This window comes from Mirounga leonina, unplaced genomic scaffold, assembly GCF_011800145.1.
Source record: "Mirounga leonina isolate KUSES-001 unplaced genomic scaffold, KU_Mleo_1.0 Mir_165, whole genome shotgun sequence".
In the NCBI taxonomy this organism is placed as follows: Eukaryota; Metazoa; Chordata; class Mammalia; order Carnivora; family Phocidae; genus Mirounga; species Mirounga leonina.
The window spans coordinates 12,921,460-12,937,193 of record NW_023270415.1 but is presented as its reverse complement, the minus strand read 5'-3'; the positions used below and the strand labels follow the sequence as shown (position 1 = coordinate 12,937,193).

The 15,734-nt window shown below is 43.3% G+C and overlaps 1 protein-coding gene across 7 annotated transcripts in view; it reads right to left on the bottom strand.

Annotated features, from left to right (window-relative positions):
• The window catches only part of CHD7 (chromodomain helicase DNA binding protein 7), a 187,654-nt gene that overhangs the window by 73,807 nt on the left and 98,113 nt on the right, over window positions 1–15,734 (bottom strand). For all 7 annotated transcript variants that reach the window (XM_035011215.1, XM_035011216.1, XM_035011218.1 and 4 more), the window contains one exon: window positions 11,367–11,797. In XM_035011215.1, the coding sequence (XP_034867106.1) occupies window positions 11,367–11,797 (431 nt within the window). The remainder of the gene's footprint in view (window positions 1–11,366; window positions 11,798–15,734) is intronic.

The following is a 15,734-nucleotide window of genomic DNA, read 5'->3' as shown; positions in this document are numbered from 1 at the left end:
GGCCGTGCGGGGAACGCTTTCTCACTGCGGCCCTAAATGGCCTCTGCCCTGGAGAAATCATGTCTGCCCCCACTCCTCTCCTGAACCTGCTCTGCCTCCCACGTTTCCTAGTTCAGGGATATGGCGCTGCCACCAAAACCCAAACCCAAACCCAAACCAAACCAACCCAACCCAACCCACCCTGCACAAGTCACCATGGTGACCAGCTGAAGTGTAAAGCTGACAGCACCATTCGGCTTGAAGTCCAATCCCGTGTGCAATAATGCCTGAGAGTCTGCATTGGCATATAAGGCCTTCTGCAACTTTTGCAACTGGCAACAGTATTTGTCTACTTTTCTCACACCCCAAACCCCCCACCCACCCTTTATGCTGCAGACACGCAGAACTACTCCCTAGCGGGTCCACCTATCTCTTCCACCTCCATTTCCCTCCCCGCTCCATCTACTGCCATCACTCATTTGGAGAAGCCTTTTCTGGATCACTCCACCTACATGTCACCTGGTGGACCCCACACACGGGATATTTAAAATACACACAGTATGGGGGTTGCACTCCCGCAATGAACCCAAACCAAAGCTGTGTGTGTACCTGAGTGTGTGTGTGAGTCTATGTCTTTCTCCAACCATCTCTGAAGCTCAGAAAAGAGGAAGAAGTAGGTCTTATTTATCTTTGTTTTCCTGGTGCCTGGTCAGGTATGATCCTTATCAATTTTAACAGATCGATTTAACTAAAGAGCCCAAGTAACAGCGACGATGACAACACACACATATACAGCCCTTATGATGTGCCAGGCGCTACTCTAAAGTGCTTTTCTCATTAACTCATTTAAGAAAACCCCACAGAGATTCTATCTTTATGATGAAAGACCTATGAAGCTCAGTAAAATAGGACTAACATGCTAACGAAATAGAAGGAGACTTAGCAAGTTTTCAAAACCAGTACATTGCTATACTTCCCCTCCCTCCTCCTCAAGTTCTTTCATTTCCTCAGCCTTACCTCCCATCATTGCTGGTGTGACCGAGATACAGAACCACCTTCTGTATCAACTCCTGAAGCGAGACAAGCAGCACATTTTTCTGGGGATGGTGCTAGCAGTTTGAAGGGCCGCTGTCCCTTCACCAGCTCGATTTCCATTTCACATTTTATCGTGAGAGCAGGGTCACACAGGTGGGCAGCTGGACACGCTCAGGGTCCATAGCTTAGTGACATTTCGGTCACCACTGCTAGACCAGGCTCTAAAGTGCTATAATTGCCCCCAGTGTGGTCAAAGCACAGGCCATCTTGATGAGAACTCTGAGAACCCAAACTCTGTCTTCAGAGAATACATGTCATATGGAGGGACGTGCTGAGGACATTCCATACCCTTTACGGAAGGGTTCGTAGTTAGCTTCTGACTGTAAGGGTCTACAATGAAGGGTTACATGGCAGGACTTAAAATGGGGTGGCATGAACTCATTCCACCTAAGACACAGCACAGAGATAACTAATTCTTTTTGGTGAGAATGAGTACAAGGTTTTTATTTATTTTATTATTTTTTTTTTTAAAAGATTTTATTTATTTATTTGAGACAGAGAGAATGAGAGAGAGAGAGCACATGAGAGGGGGGAGGGTCAGAGGCAGAAGCAGGCTCCCTGCCGAGCAGGGAGCCCGATGCGGGACTCGATCCAGGGACTCCAGGATCATGACCTGAGCCGAAGGCAGTCGCTTAACCAACTGAGCCACCCAGGCGCCCGAGTACAGGTTTTTAAACAAGCCAAGGGCCAGAACTTACTATAAATCCAGCTAGCTGCCCTGACTTACTGCAAAACAGAATGCAGTTAAAGGATTAGCATCAGCCTAAGGATCTAAGTCCTCAAAAGAAGAAAAGCAGTTTGAAAATGAACCACATGTGATGAGAATATGGTTACTGAAGGTATGGACAATGGGAGGGAGTCCTCAATCAGACAGACACTTCAGATGGGATAAGCTAGTGAAGATTCTTCTCATACTGGGAAAAATCAACCTTGAGGCTTAGGTCGTGAACATTAATCAGATTTGTGTGCAGGGACTCAAGCCAAAATGTCATACTATCATCTTTTAGAAGAAGAGTAAAAGGTATTGAAAGATATCCTTGTATTTTTATGCTCAAAAGGTTTTTTAATAAAGAATCAAAATTAATGGATGTAAGTGAGAGAGACATTCCTGGCACAAGACGTTTGTGGTGTATTGCAATTCTAAAAGATCCAGGCTGCCATAATGAAAACTGTAATAAGCTGTGAGGGTCAAGGGCCCAATGGTGGTGGAAAGAAAAGCATCAAGCCTCTCAACTTGAGTATAGGATTTTCCTCTAAGTTTTTAAACCATGAAAAAGAAACTTAAAAGAGAAAGAAGCAAAAGAAAAAAGAGACAATATAAAGTACTAAGAGCTCAAAGTGTCAATTAAGGCAACATAAAATGTGACACATCATCAAGTAAAATTAACCCAACAAAACAAAATAAAAATTTTAAAATAAAGTCCTTAGACTAAAATTTATGCAATGGCTAAACTAGAATGGAATAAAACGCAGAACAAACAGAAAAAGCTAATGATGAAAGAGACAAACTGCACCGCAGACAGTAAACATAAGGCCCACCAACTCCTTCCCACGAAGGCGGTCAGAGCCGCCGAGGTGAAGGTGAAGGCCAAGGCCCGGGAGCACTCGGGAGACTGCCGCAACGCCAGACATGCTCCACAGGACGACCTGGGGCAGACAGCATCCGGGTGGGATGGGAGCAAGGGCCTTGACCTGCCCCCCACCCCCACCCTTGGGCCCCCGGCCAGTCAGCCTGCAGGTGCTGAGCCACCGGCCAAGCGGATGCCTTGCCATCCCAGCTCCTCAACTCCACCCATAAATTCTTCACCCCACTCTTCTGCCTGAAAAAGGGAAAGAAGAGTTGAGAAGAGAAAGAGAGAAGGGGAGGGGATTCTATTTTATTTCTGAACAACAAACATAGGATTTCAATGACAAATTAATAGGCTTTTTTTTTTTAAGTTCTCTGAAAGTTACTGGATGGGACACCTCTAAGACATTTAATTTAATCTAAATTGTTACCTTAAATAGCTCTTCTAGCATCAGGTACTCCTTAAGTACATTTACTATGCTAAATTTTTAGGAAAGAACAAAGAAAGTTAGAAAAGATAGAGTATATTTCAACTCAACATGCCTCGCCTTTACATTTTACAATCAAACTTTCCAAGGATGAAGAAACTGAGGGTCAGACAGGTGACACACTCAGCCCGGGAAGTGGCACTGCTAAGACGGGAGCCACACCCGTCTGGTTCCAGGGCCCTCCTCTGAGTCCTGGACCTGGCTTGAAGGGATCTAACCTCCTCATAGAGATCTCCCTAAGAGTCCAGTGCTCGCCTGGCCTTTTGGCGTGCCCTTCAGGCCTCGGGGACCTGTCCTAGTGAATGTCTTCTGTTACCTGGGCCATCTCTGGGTAGCCTTCCAGTAACATCAGAACCCTGTCCTGAGGACAGCTACAGGGTTGCTGCCCTTTATTTAAAGGAGGAGGAAGGAAGGAAGGAAAGGAGGGGAGGAAGGGAGGAAGGGAGGGAGAGAGGGAGGGAGGGAGGGAGGGAGAGAGGGAGGGAGGGAGGGAGGAAGGAGGGAGGGAGGGAGGGAGGAAGGAAGGAGGGAGGAAGGAAGGAAGGAGGGAGGGAGAGAGGGAGGGAGGGAGGAAATGTAGAATAGAAAACCTCTTGAACCAGCCAAATCCATTTTTAATATATTAAATATATTCGGGGTGGGGGAGACTCATCATGCAGTCAAGAATTATCATTGAAAATCTAAGGGTTACTGAGTTTTATGGATTGAATTAAGATCTGCCAGTAACATGGAAAAGAACTCTAGTTAGCTAATACGTTATCTCATCACAGAAGCTCAACATGAACACTGGCCACTTTGGCTATATGGCACCACCTGGCACTGCAACATAAAGAACTGAATAAACCAGGGGCGCCCGGGTGGCTCAGATGGTGAAGCATCTGCCTTTGGCTCAGGTCATGACCCCAGGGTCCTGGGATGGAGCCCCGCATCAGGCTCCTGGCTCAGTAGGGAGCCTGCTTCTTCCTCTCCCTCTGCTTCTCTCCCTGCTCTCTCTCTCTGTATCTGTGTCTCAAATGAATAAATAAAATCTTAAAAAAAAAAAAAAAAAGAATAAATCAGACATTACAAAACGAATGCAAAAAGTACACCCTTTTCCTGTAGCATGTTCTCCCAAGTGCCAAACAGTAGGGCAGAGATGTGGCTGCTTGTGCCCAATTCTCAGATGCCACTCTTATTTTTAGGCACAGCATTCCCATTACCCCCGAAGGGGGACACTGGGCTAACTTTGGCAGTTAGAACCCCACTCCAGAGATTCATAATGATCTTCTCCGATCTGCCAGCATGGCCAATACAACAAACGAGACATGCTGCTCATCCACATTTTAATCAGATGCTACAGGTAGGTAGAGAATTAGGCAGAACGAATGGTAAAACCCACAAGGAGAAAATATTACCACCCACTCTAACAGGAGAAGCCAAAGGACCATGACATTATACTGTTCATACAGATATCAGGGCTACATATACAATTAGTATTCTAATGGAAGTTCAAGGGTGTTATCTCTCAAACATCAAAATAAAGAAGAATGGTGTCTTTTTTCTTAATTCACACTATTTCCCTAGTTAACATTTTTAAAAATTTTTTAAAAATGTATTTGAAGAGGGGGAGGGAGGCAGAGGAAGAGGGAGAAGCAGATTCCCCACTGAGCAGGGAGACTGATGCGGGGCTCGATCCCAGGACCCTGAGACCATGATAAGCCTAAGGCAGCCGCTTCACCGACTGAGCGCCGCAGGCGCCCCCCTAGTTAACATTTTAAAGCTAGGCCACACAGACTTGTCTGAGAAGCTGCAGGGAGGGCTGGTGTTTCAGATGGCCAATGACGCTCTCAGGGTGGCTTTGCACAGCACCCGGACTTGAAGGGGCCCTTACCTGGGCAGAAGACAACCAGCAGAAAGATCTTTGTATATCACATGACAAATTTTGCATTTGTATTTATTTTCCTACTTTTCAAAAACATTTTCATATATAGACATTTTTAATAATCATTTTAAAAAATCAGCCTAGGACTCCTTCTGCTCTTTATTTTCCAATTCTTTTTTTTTTTTTTTAAAGATTTTATTTATTTGACAGAGAGAAGACACAGTGAGAGAGGGAACACAAGCAAGGGGAGTGGGAGAGGGAAAAGCAGGCTTCCCGCGGATCAGGGAGCCCGATGCGGGGCTCGATCCCAGGACCCTGGGACCATGACCTGAGCCGAAGGCAGACGCTTAACGACTGAGCCACCCAGGCGCCCCTCTTTATCTTCCAATTCTATCACCACCACCTCTACAATGGCAACATGTGTTCCGCCCTAAAATTCCACTTACAAAAGCCTTCAAAGGAACATGTCTCCAGAATGACCCCCCTTTAACATCCCACTGCCACCCACAGCCCCCTCCCCGCCACCGTCTGTGTGCAGGGTGCAGTGAGAGCTGGAGGCGGGGTCTATGCCACTCTCTCCGACAGACACCAAAGTGGCTGCAGGCCACCACTTTCAAGACCACTGCAGCTCCCTGGACAGGCAGAAACAAACTTTAGCAGGGCCCAGTGTGGCCTGTTCCCGCCTCGAGTGCAGAGCAGGAGTTAGCAGAACCTACTTTTTAAGGGTCAGTAGCATTGGGCATTCTCTTCTCCCAAGGACTATGAACCAAACCACATGTTGCTAAAGCTAGCACAGTCTGTACTAAAAAGTGGCTGATGGCTACTCCATCGCTGCTCATTCAGCTGACTGAAGACAATGTGGATAAAGGAAGGGTGGTAATGCGGCCTGTCACTGGCAACACAAAGACTTTGAGATGGTCATCCTGAAGGAAAAAAGGATTTGGGGTTAAAAAGACCCAATGGTGGGGCGCCTGGGTGGCTCAGTCGGTTAGGCATCTGACTCTTGATCTTGGCTCAGGTCACGATCTGGGGGTCCTGGGATGGAGTCCTGAGATGGGGGCTCCCTGCTCAGCGGGGAGTCTGCTTAAGATCCTCTCCCTCTCCCTCTGCCCCTTCCCCGTTGGCATGCTCTCACTCTCCAATGAATGAATCTTAACAACAACAACAAAAAGACCCAATGGCCCCCTTTCAAAGAGAAGATAACCGTTCAGACCACCAGGGGAGGCAGCACCTACCTGGTCCCATCCCTGACCTAGAGCTTGGATTTAATGAACCAGAAACCTGGCACGGCAGGCCAGCAGGAGGAGATGCACAACGCCCGCCCACAGGCACTTTCTCTCCCTGTTCCTCTCCAATACCGAAAGGGCTCAGAAGTCCGTCTTGTGACTATTCGTTAAAAAAATCTGCAGCCTTTTCTGCAGGCATACTGTCCAAAATACTTCATGCAAAATCTCCAATTACCCAATGCCATGAGTCAAAACTAAATCACAGGATGTAAAAGAAGGAACAAGAAAACAGAAGAAAAGCTGTGGGTTTAACTTACCACCTACGTACCTGATGGAGAGGTATCTGACTCTCCAGGTTTTCTGTACTTATTAAGTAAAACTAGTTTGATGGTTTGTTTTTGTGTCTCATCTCTGCTGAGAAATTGTACACGTATAAGAGCACACTATATAAACTACGTATTAGGTTACCAAAATATACCACCGTTGGGCTCGTTGGCTGAATAAAAATATTCCTCAGGTAAAATGCTGCTACTTTCTTAGATCATAACTGAGGGGAAAAAAAAATCTGAAAAGCAAAGTTCCTCAGAAGAAAGTTGCCACATAAATATCAATGACAGTGTGGTTTGCAAAAAAATATGCCTTACGTGTTTTTGGTACTTTGTGTTTTTAAAAAACAAGAGCAGTATGTTTACTGTCCATTTTTAAATAAAATATTTCATCACTCTTCACTGAGAAATAGCATTTTAGTCTCCTACTAACTTTAATGTTGGAGGTGGAAGACAGCAAGGAAGCTGCACCAGAAGCAAATCTCCACGGCTCCATTTAACTGGCGCTTCGCTAGTCAAGTCACAGTCTTTGGCCAAGTTCCCTTCTTTATGTCCATTCAAAGAATCTTTATATAGCTAAATGGACCACTAAATCCTTCAAGAGTCATTCAAAGGAAGCGCTTCCTCCAAATTCTCTCTCATTTCACAAGGCCCATGCATACACAACAGAAAACGCATTGAAGAGAAGAATGCAAATCCTCCTATTTCAGCTCCTTGAATCCTTCCATATGCAAAATGGCATCCCCTCCAGCCCACAATGTCTTAGCTTTTATTTTCAGTATTTACTGCCAATATTTGAAGGCTATAAGGACACCTGGGGAGAGCACTAGGAAAAAATGGGTAGAAAAATACATATTTAACATAAAAGGGAAAGAAGAAAGATACATTTCTAATAGAAAAGTGGAATGTGGCCCGTTTTTCTCATTTTTAAGATTTTAAATGTCTATTCCTGAAAGGCTGAATACCTTTTTCTGTTTCCCTCCCATTCTATGTCACAGCTTCTGGGCAGATTCTTTGAGTTCTCCTGCACAGGAGAACCATTATATTTTGGTTGCCCAAAGGGCCAGTTCCTGGGGAATGGCCACAGATTCAAGCCCCAGCCACTTTTGGGAATGCAGCAGAATGGCAGGTGGTGAGACGTCCGGACATCCTAAAGGCGTACACAATCAGCCCCCTGATGACAGCCACCCTTTTTAAATGTCCTTTAGTACTGAGCATGTGTGAATGATGCAAAACAAGCCCTCCGCCCACCACAGACGTAACGCAGGGCCAGGCAGGCCACAGGGGCCACTTCCGTCACCGCCCACTCGGGGCAGTGCATTCGTTTGCGGGGCGTCACCAACGACCTGGCATGCGGGGCTGAACAGGAAAGATGTGAGCAGTTCTGCACTAAATTTTTCATTTCACTTCTGTTTATTCTCTTCTATTTCAGCCCTCTGTAAGAAAATTATTTTCTGTATAAACAAATTCATCAAGTTAACTTATTCAAGGATGGAAATAACTGGTATCACATAACATTTTGCAAAACAAAATTGCCACTGCTGTATTCCAGTGCTTAAAAGCAAACTGCTCTGGCAATTCAACGCCAGTGCTAACATAACCCAAACCCCCTATTACCTTCATCACTGCATATTCAATTTACATAATTATTCTGCTATGCTATTCAGAATTTACATGTAGTTGTATGCATTCTACTTATCTGTGCTTCAGGGATGCGATTTCCTTCCTAGATTCAGCAGAACACAAGACCACAACTTGACATATTCAATTCATCTGGCCAGTAGAAACTGTGGCTCAACAAAATAGTGGGTTGGTTTGTTAATTTACTGAAAATCTCTATTCAATTACCATTTTCTTGGACAGCTACTCCCATCTGACCATCAACGACAGGAAAGCTCCCCAGGAATGTCTTCACCACACTCTGTCATGACTCAGCAGGTGGCCCGACAAGCGGTCAAGTCACCAGGGCCAAGAGAGGTACTCCAAACACTCCCAGCACCCCTTGGCGTGGCCCAGGTTTCTGGGCCCCATTATGTCAGCCCCCGTTCTGCATGCACATCCCCATGCTCACCAGAAATGTTCCATTCAATTACCTGCACACCACTTGGGGATTAGCAACTATCACCTCACGGAGGCATCCACTGAAACTATTAGTCTAAAGCAACAGAGAGGGGCTCAGGTACCTAACACTCCTCTTGGGAGAAAATAATCACATGCCCTCTCTCCTATCAAAAACATGGGACTCTATGGGCACCTGGGTGGCTCAGTTGGTTAAGCGACTGCCTTCGGCTCAGGTCATGATCCTGGAGTCCCTGGATAGAGTCCCGCATCCAGCCCCCTGCTCGGCAGGGAGTCTGCTTCTCCCTCTGACCCTCCCAACCCTCCCCCCTCTCATGTGCTCTCTCTCTCAGTCTCTCTCTCTCAAATAAATAAATAAAATCTTTAAAAAAAAAAAATGTGACTCTAATGCAAGGCCACTACTCGGATTCAGCAATGCCAAGAATTTACTCTGCACAGACAATGCAAACTTGAGGATGAGCAGCTGAGAGCATGCACTGGAATTTTCTCTCGTGGGTAAAGACAGGGCCCCCCTCTCTGGACCATGGCAGCACCGGTGCCCAGAATTAACTGGATCTGATGCCCCAAGTTCCCAACACTTGTTTACAGTTGTTGGGAAAATTTTAACAAGTTTCACTGTTAAATACAGCATTTTAATATCTGCCCTAAAGTATCCCACAAGAGATAAGGGTAAGCTAAAAGTATGTTTTTAAAGACAGGACTAGGTCAATATAGACTCAGAACCTGAAGGTAATATACTTGGAAATTTGTGACAACATCAAGACACAGTTAGTCTTTTCTTTTTTTAACCAATGTTTCTCATTAGGTGCTAGATTCAAAAAATTAAAGATACAGGGGCGCCTGGGTGGCTCAGTCGTTAAGCGTCTGCCTTCAGTTCAGGTCATGATCCCAGGGTCCTGGGATTGAGCCCCGCATCGGGCTCCCTGCTCGGCAGGTAGCCTGCTTCTCCCTCTCCCACTCTCCCTGCTTGTGTTCCTTCTCTCACTGTGTCTCTCTCTGTCAAATAAATAAATAAAAATCTTAAAAAAAAAAAAAATTAAAGATACAAAGTAACGACAGACCTTGAGGCTAAAGCTAGTGTTGGTGATATATTTTCTGAGTTCTAGGAAGCTTCTTTAGAACACAGGCTCTTACATTTCAAGTTTTAAAATCATAATAATACACTCTTTTAAAATTTTGCTGCAATTTCTCCTTGGGAAAATAAGCACATGTTTCCTCCTATCAAAAGCACAACACTTAGCTTTTAGGCAATTATATTTCTAAAAAAACCCTGATAAGTCAGACTGAAATTCTAACAATATCCTCCTTGCTCACCACATCCTAACACTTAACACAGTACCTACAAAGAATAAGTACTTAATGAAATATTTCTTAAGTAAATGAAAACAAAATTTATAATGGGTTGTGGGTTTAGAAGAGTGTTCATATGGGAAAAAAAATAATGGTTTTCAATTAAGAAACCACATACTGAGGCATCAAAGAAGGTTCCTAAGTAAATGCCAATATTAAGTTACCTGTAAGATTGAATTATTGAATAGAATTCCGTTATCTTGGCACCATAAAAAATACCAACAACAAAAATGTTTAAATGACTATGATACAAAGTCTCAAAACACTACAGAATAACGTATTTGGGCCTGTATAGATATTTTTAGCAGAAGTTGAAAATCCAACTTTGCTCTTTTCCTTTGCTGGGACATCTCTGTAGTCACAGAAATCATCTCGGCTCTGCATCCGTGCATGCGCACACAGGAAAACCTACAAGTCAAAGGTTTACAGGCCAGCGAGCTCAGAAAGTTCTCATCAAGCATGTCCGTCGCAGACCTGAGGGTGCATGTGTGCACACGTGTGTGTATACATATGCACGTGGGGGTCGGAGGGTGGGGGGGGAGTGTGTTTTCTAATGAAGTTTGCAAACAGGTTCAGATTAACCAAGTCTGACCATATTTCCATCTGGAAACTATATTTTCTAACATGAGCCATATTCTGAAAAATAGATTCAGATGTTTGGAATTGGTTCAGAACGGTTGTAAGAAATGTTCAGTACAAATGAAAAAAATTAGTCTTCAATGTCTTCTCCTCTCAGCTTTTCTCACTGAGTAAATATGCCTTCTGGGGGGTCAGAGTTGGTAGGGGAAGTACAGAGGGAAGTATGGAGTAGAGGAGGGTATTTCCTAGAAGCTAGAGCGCATGCTATTCTTGCATGCATACCTAATGGATAACTGCTATTTGATTTCTCCCACGTTGCCCACTAGCATTTCAACCCTGCCCCTAGAAGGCTTACTCCGCCAAGTGGAGAGAATTAATTCTCCTGTTTCGACTTCTGGGAAACAGGGCTGGAACGCTTAGTGAAATATAGTGACCTATCTTGCTTCTGTAATCCTTCTTTCCCTGTTTTGCATTGTCATTGAAAATGAGGTTGCTGGTCTAGGCTTACAAATAATTAAGCTGGTAATTTGGTTCTAAAAATACAAGCAAATGTTTTAAAATAACAAAGAATTTTTACCCAGTGAAGTCTAAAATGTACCATCCAAATAAACGGTTCATGGTAATTGAGTCCTAAACTTCAGAATGTATAAAACTCTTAACTTTTTAGTTTGGGTATCAGAGAAAGGAACCCGATGGCAAAAATCAAAGTGTTGCCCACCCCCCCCATCCCGGGGCCCCACCCCCTCTCAAGGGCCCTCACTGCCCTGCTCATTTCTACACTGTGTTTGCTGGTGGTTGTTTCTGCCCACAGCCTACCTTGACTTTTTGCTGGATTTGGGTTTTGGCGTGGCAGTTTTTGCTTTCTTTTCCTTTGGCTCTTTGGGAATCTTAGGGGCTTTCGGGGTCTTGGGTTCCTTGGGCTCTTTTTTCTCCTTGGGTTCTTTCGGTTCCTTCGGATCTTTTTTTACCTTCGGCCTTTTCTTTTTCTTTTTCTCTTCTTGGGACCCATCTAGTGAGTTCCTATTTAGTTCTTGGTTATCAACCCCACCAGGGAAGTCATCTTTACCAAAACTTTTACTGGGATCCTCTGCAACAATGTGGTTGTTTTTCTTCTTCTTCTTCTTCTGCTGTGGCTGCTGATCTCCGGACGGCAGGTACTCATCACTCTTCATTAGCTGGGCATTCGGCCCGCTAACCTGAGTCATATCCGGCACTGGTTTCTCTAGAAAGGGCTCCGATGGAGAATGCTAAGAGACACAAATGGGAATTGAAATTAGTTTATCATTCTTTGTATTGAAGAAAGGAACTGAAAGTTAGTAGCTGATGCTTCTGAAACTTTACATTCAAAGTAGCAAATATTTTACCAACTATACAGTTGTAAAAATCTATCATTTTCTCTCATCCAAAAAACAAGAAAGCTTTTACATAAACAGTAAAAAAAAAAAGGGGGGGGTAACTTAGCAATACAGTAAAAATTTCAGTTCAGGAAGAAAAATAATTCTCATTCAGCTGAAGACACTGTCCAACTCCGTAGCAGCCCCTGCATGTGTGGGACTTGGTGAATGACAAAACAGCGGCAGAAGCTAAACCCAAAGAACAAATTTAAATGGAATTCTTTTCCCCATGCAGGAATGAGAGCTCAAATTAAAGATATACAATTAAGCCACTTTTAACAAGAACAAGTGTACTGAGTACTGCACAATTCAGGTACTGTGAAAGCTTGAAATCCAAGTATCATGCACAAATCTTACACAGTGCAGGCCATTTCTGATTTAAATGACATGAAAATGCCATATGAAAAGCACATATCCAAACTTAGTGACTTCGGATTCATTAAATTTCTTTTACTAATATGAAATGCAGAGAGTGTTTTGTGTTAAGTTACTAAAGTTTTACATTTTCACATTTCACTGAGGAACAGAAAATCCAAATAGTTGAGCTGGTAAGCCCTGCAGGAGATTTTTGACATTCACAAGGAGCGCATCCAGAGATGGGCTTAAATACAGTAGAGAATACCAACAATTAGGATGGGATGCTGACTGGTCAGCCGAGATCAGAGTCTGCTGCAAACCAGGACAGGGGTGGAGTATCATCTCCACTATAAATTATGACATTGAATGAACCTTTGTATTTCAATGAAATACTTCAAAATGTTGTATCTGCAAATGTCACTCAGGGTTGGGTTTGTTGGGTTTTTTTTTCTTCTTTGCCTTTTTCATCTGCTACTCCAGACACTTAACAGTAAGTCTAACAGAAACAGCAACAAGAATGGCTGCTAGTGTTTACCCAACAATCTTACTATGTGCCAGGCACATGCTAAGCACCTTACACCCCTGACACTGTTCAATCTCCACACCAGCCCTAATTAGGAGCTGGGTATGGACGCTGACATTCGAGGATACAGTACTGTGCGCAAGGAGTTACAGGCCCACCCTCCTGACCACACCACCTCCAAAATGGGGGGAAGGCAGGAGAGCCCAGGTCCAGGTCTGCAGAGGACTTGAGAGTAACCCAGAAGCTATGGCTTACCATCAGCAAGGTACCATAAATTAGATTCCAGTACAACTAACTAAGCATCTGTTCCATGCCATGTACTGAGCTGGGTGCTTTCAGGAGTTAGCTCACCTGACTCTCACAACAAAACTGTGGTGATCTGCCCCCATCTTTCAGAAAGGAAATAAAGACTGAGAATGTTATGTGATCACCTAAGGTCACATAGCAGGAGATGGAGCTCTGATCTGAATCTAGGTTTTCTAAACCAGTGTTCTGCTGACTCTGTGCTTCTCCTGAAATCTTACATATGGACATCCTTCTGGGAAATGCTCCATGGGATGGGTTTCATTTGATTTCCAAAGTGTTCAGTGACCCCCCCAACAAAAAAAATTTTAAGACGTCACTGCCTGAAAAGAAAGTGGTCATACTCTCCCCCACTAAACCTTACTATGGTCACTAAAGAAACCCACATTCATTTCTCCACCTGCACTGGTGCAAGAGACAGAGCCCAGAATTAGGAGGTAAGAGACACAAATTCTAGTCTGGGTCCTGTCGTTAGCTATATTATCAGTGAAAAATCATTTCACTCATCCACGGTTCATTTTCTTCATCTGCAAAATGAAGGGTCTGGGTTAGATGATTTCCAAGTCTCTTTCAAAATCCAATGGTATTAGAAAATCTTAGGGGCGCCCGGGTGGCTCAGTTGGTTAAGCGACTGCCTTCGGCTCAGGTCATGATCCTGGAGTCCCAGGATAGAGTCCCGCATCCGGCTCCCTGCTCGGCAGGGAGTCTGCTTCTCCCTCTAACCCTCCCCCCTCTCATGTACTCTCTCTCTCATTCTCGCTCTCTCAAATAAATAATCTTTAAAAAAAAATCTTAAAATACATTATTTTCCTTTCCTAGTCATAGCTGAAAGAGGATGAACCTGAAAAAGATTAAAGGTATACAGAAAGACAAAGAAACAAGAGCAGAAGTCTAAGGAAGAGCACACAGATCCGAGTCCACATGAGGTTTCCACACAGGAATAGCACAGCAAGCCAAACCCTGAAAAAAGTTACTGCACTTCTCTCTCACACACACGCTCAATAAACATCAACCGAGGTGCTGTCCACGTTACCATTACCTGAGAATTAACAGCGTCTGATTTAACTGTGATTAAAATTCAGCTGCTGAAGTCAAGTTGTTACATATTATTACATTTGTTACATATTATAGTTGTTACATATTATTCCGAATGTAAATAAAAAGGAAAAAGCCGTTATCTTTTTTTTTTTTTTTTAAGAGACTTAGCGATCAAACTTATTTGGGACAAACTATTTTTCAGGAAATGGAAGAAAAAGTATTTCCTGGAAAGGGAAGGAAAGAGAAAAGTCTACCAGTAAACAAAACTTAAAGCTCAGAATGGTGAATTAATCCCAGGTATGCGTACCTTGCTTTAATCTGCATGTTAACCCCAGTAACAAAGTGCCAGCTTCTCATGAGAAATACCTGGTACACATTTATGAACTAGAAAAAGCACAGAAGATCTAATACAAAAAGACTGAAAATTTATCTACACATTTTAGCATACAAATGATTTTAGATGCTCCTTTCAGTAATAAATAAAGCCATAAACTAGTATCCCTTAAAATTTTTAATCTTCCACAAGAAGGAAAAAACATAAAGATTAAACACAAAAAAGATATTAATCCTGTTTGATATGCAGCAGAATTATGTTTGGGTACTATATGAAATAGGGTGAAAAAGGTGCTCAGAAATATTACAGTGTTTACCAGACCCACATCTCCTTAAATCTTTTAGAGAAAAGCTGTTTTTGTAAACATTTAACAAAGAACAGATGGCCTGCCTTAATCACGTGGGGGAAAAAACCTGGAGCTCACAGTAATACCCTGACAAAGTCTCCCAGGCCCAGCCGAGCCCCGCCCCCCCCACCCCCACCACGCATGGTCCAGTCTTTTCTAATGCTATTTAATTTTACAGCGGACATTTCCCCATCAATTCCCACTGCCTGACAGGTAATCAATGCCATTAACATCTGATATTACCATATAGGGCATTGCTAAAACCTCTCATTTATTACAGCAAACGTGAAGAATGTTAGATACCAAAGGTATTTTTAAATACACACTATAGGACCTTCCACTTGACACATTTTCTATCATAATTCCATGTGCCTGTTGATATATTATGGAATATGTAAGGACGCTGCCATGGACTTCTGGAACTAAAACAGGATGACTGATATTTAAACTGTAAATAAAAATGATTCAAGGTGTGTATGTGTGTCTTGTCAAAAAAATTACCACAAACTAAAGATAGTAACTTTTATCCTTAACTCCATTGTTCAAAATGTATAAACTAGACAAACACAAGGATGCAAAGTTAACCAAAGGACTGCGGAGATGAAGAAGTGAAGGCAATCCTTCTCTTACCTTTAAGCAAATGAAACCCAAAATGCTCAGGAGCATTTGCAAGAAAAGGAAAAAGTGCCTAAGAAGAAACTTTTCATTTACCTCAAGTATGCTTTTCATCCAACATTCATCAGCTTTGTCTGGCCTAAGAGCTATCTTATTTACTCATGTTTTGCCTTAATATATTCTTAAAGCCTCAACCTGTGAGCAATGTCAAGTAACAGGAGTGAGCCACGTGATATTAACACTGCGCAATGTTTCCAACACATATAATCTCTGC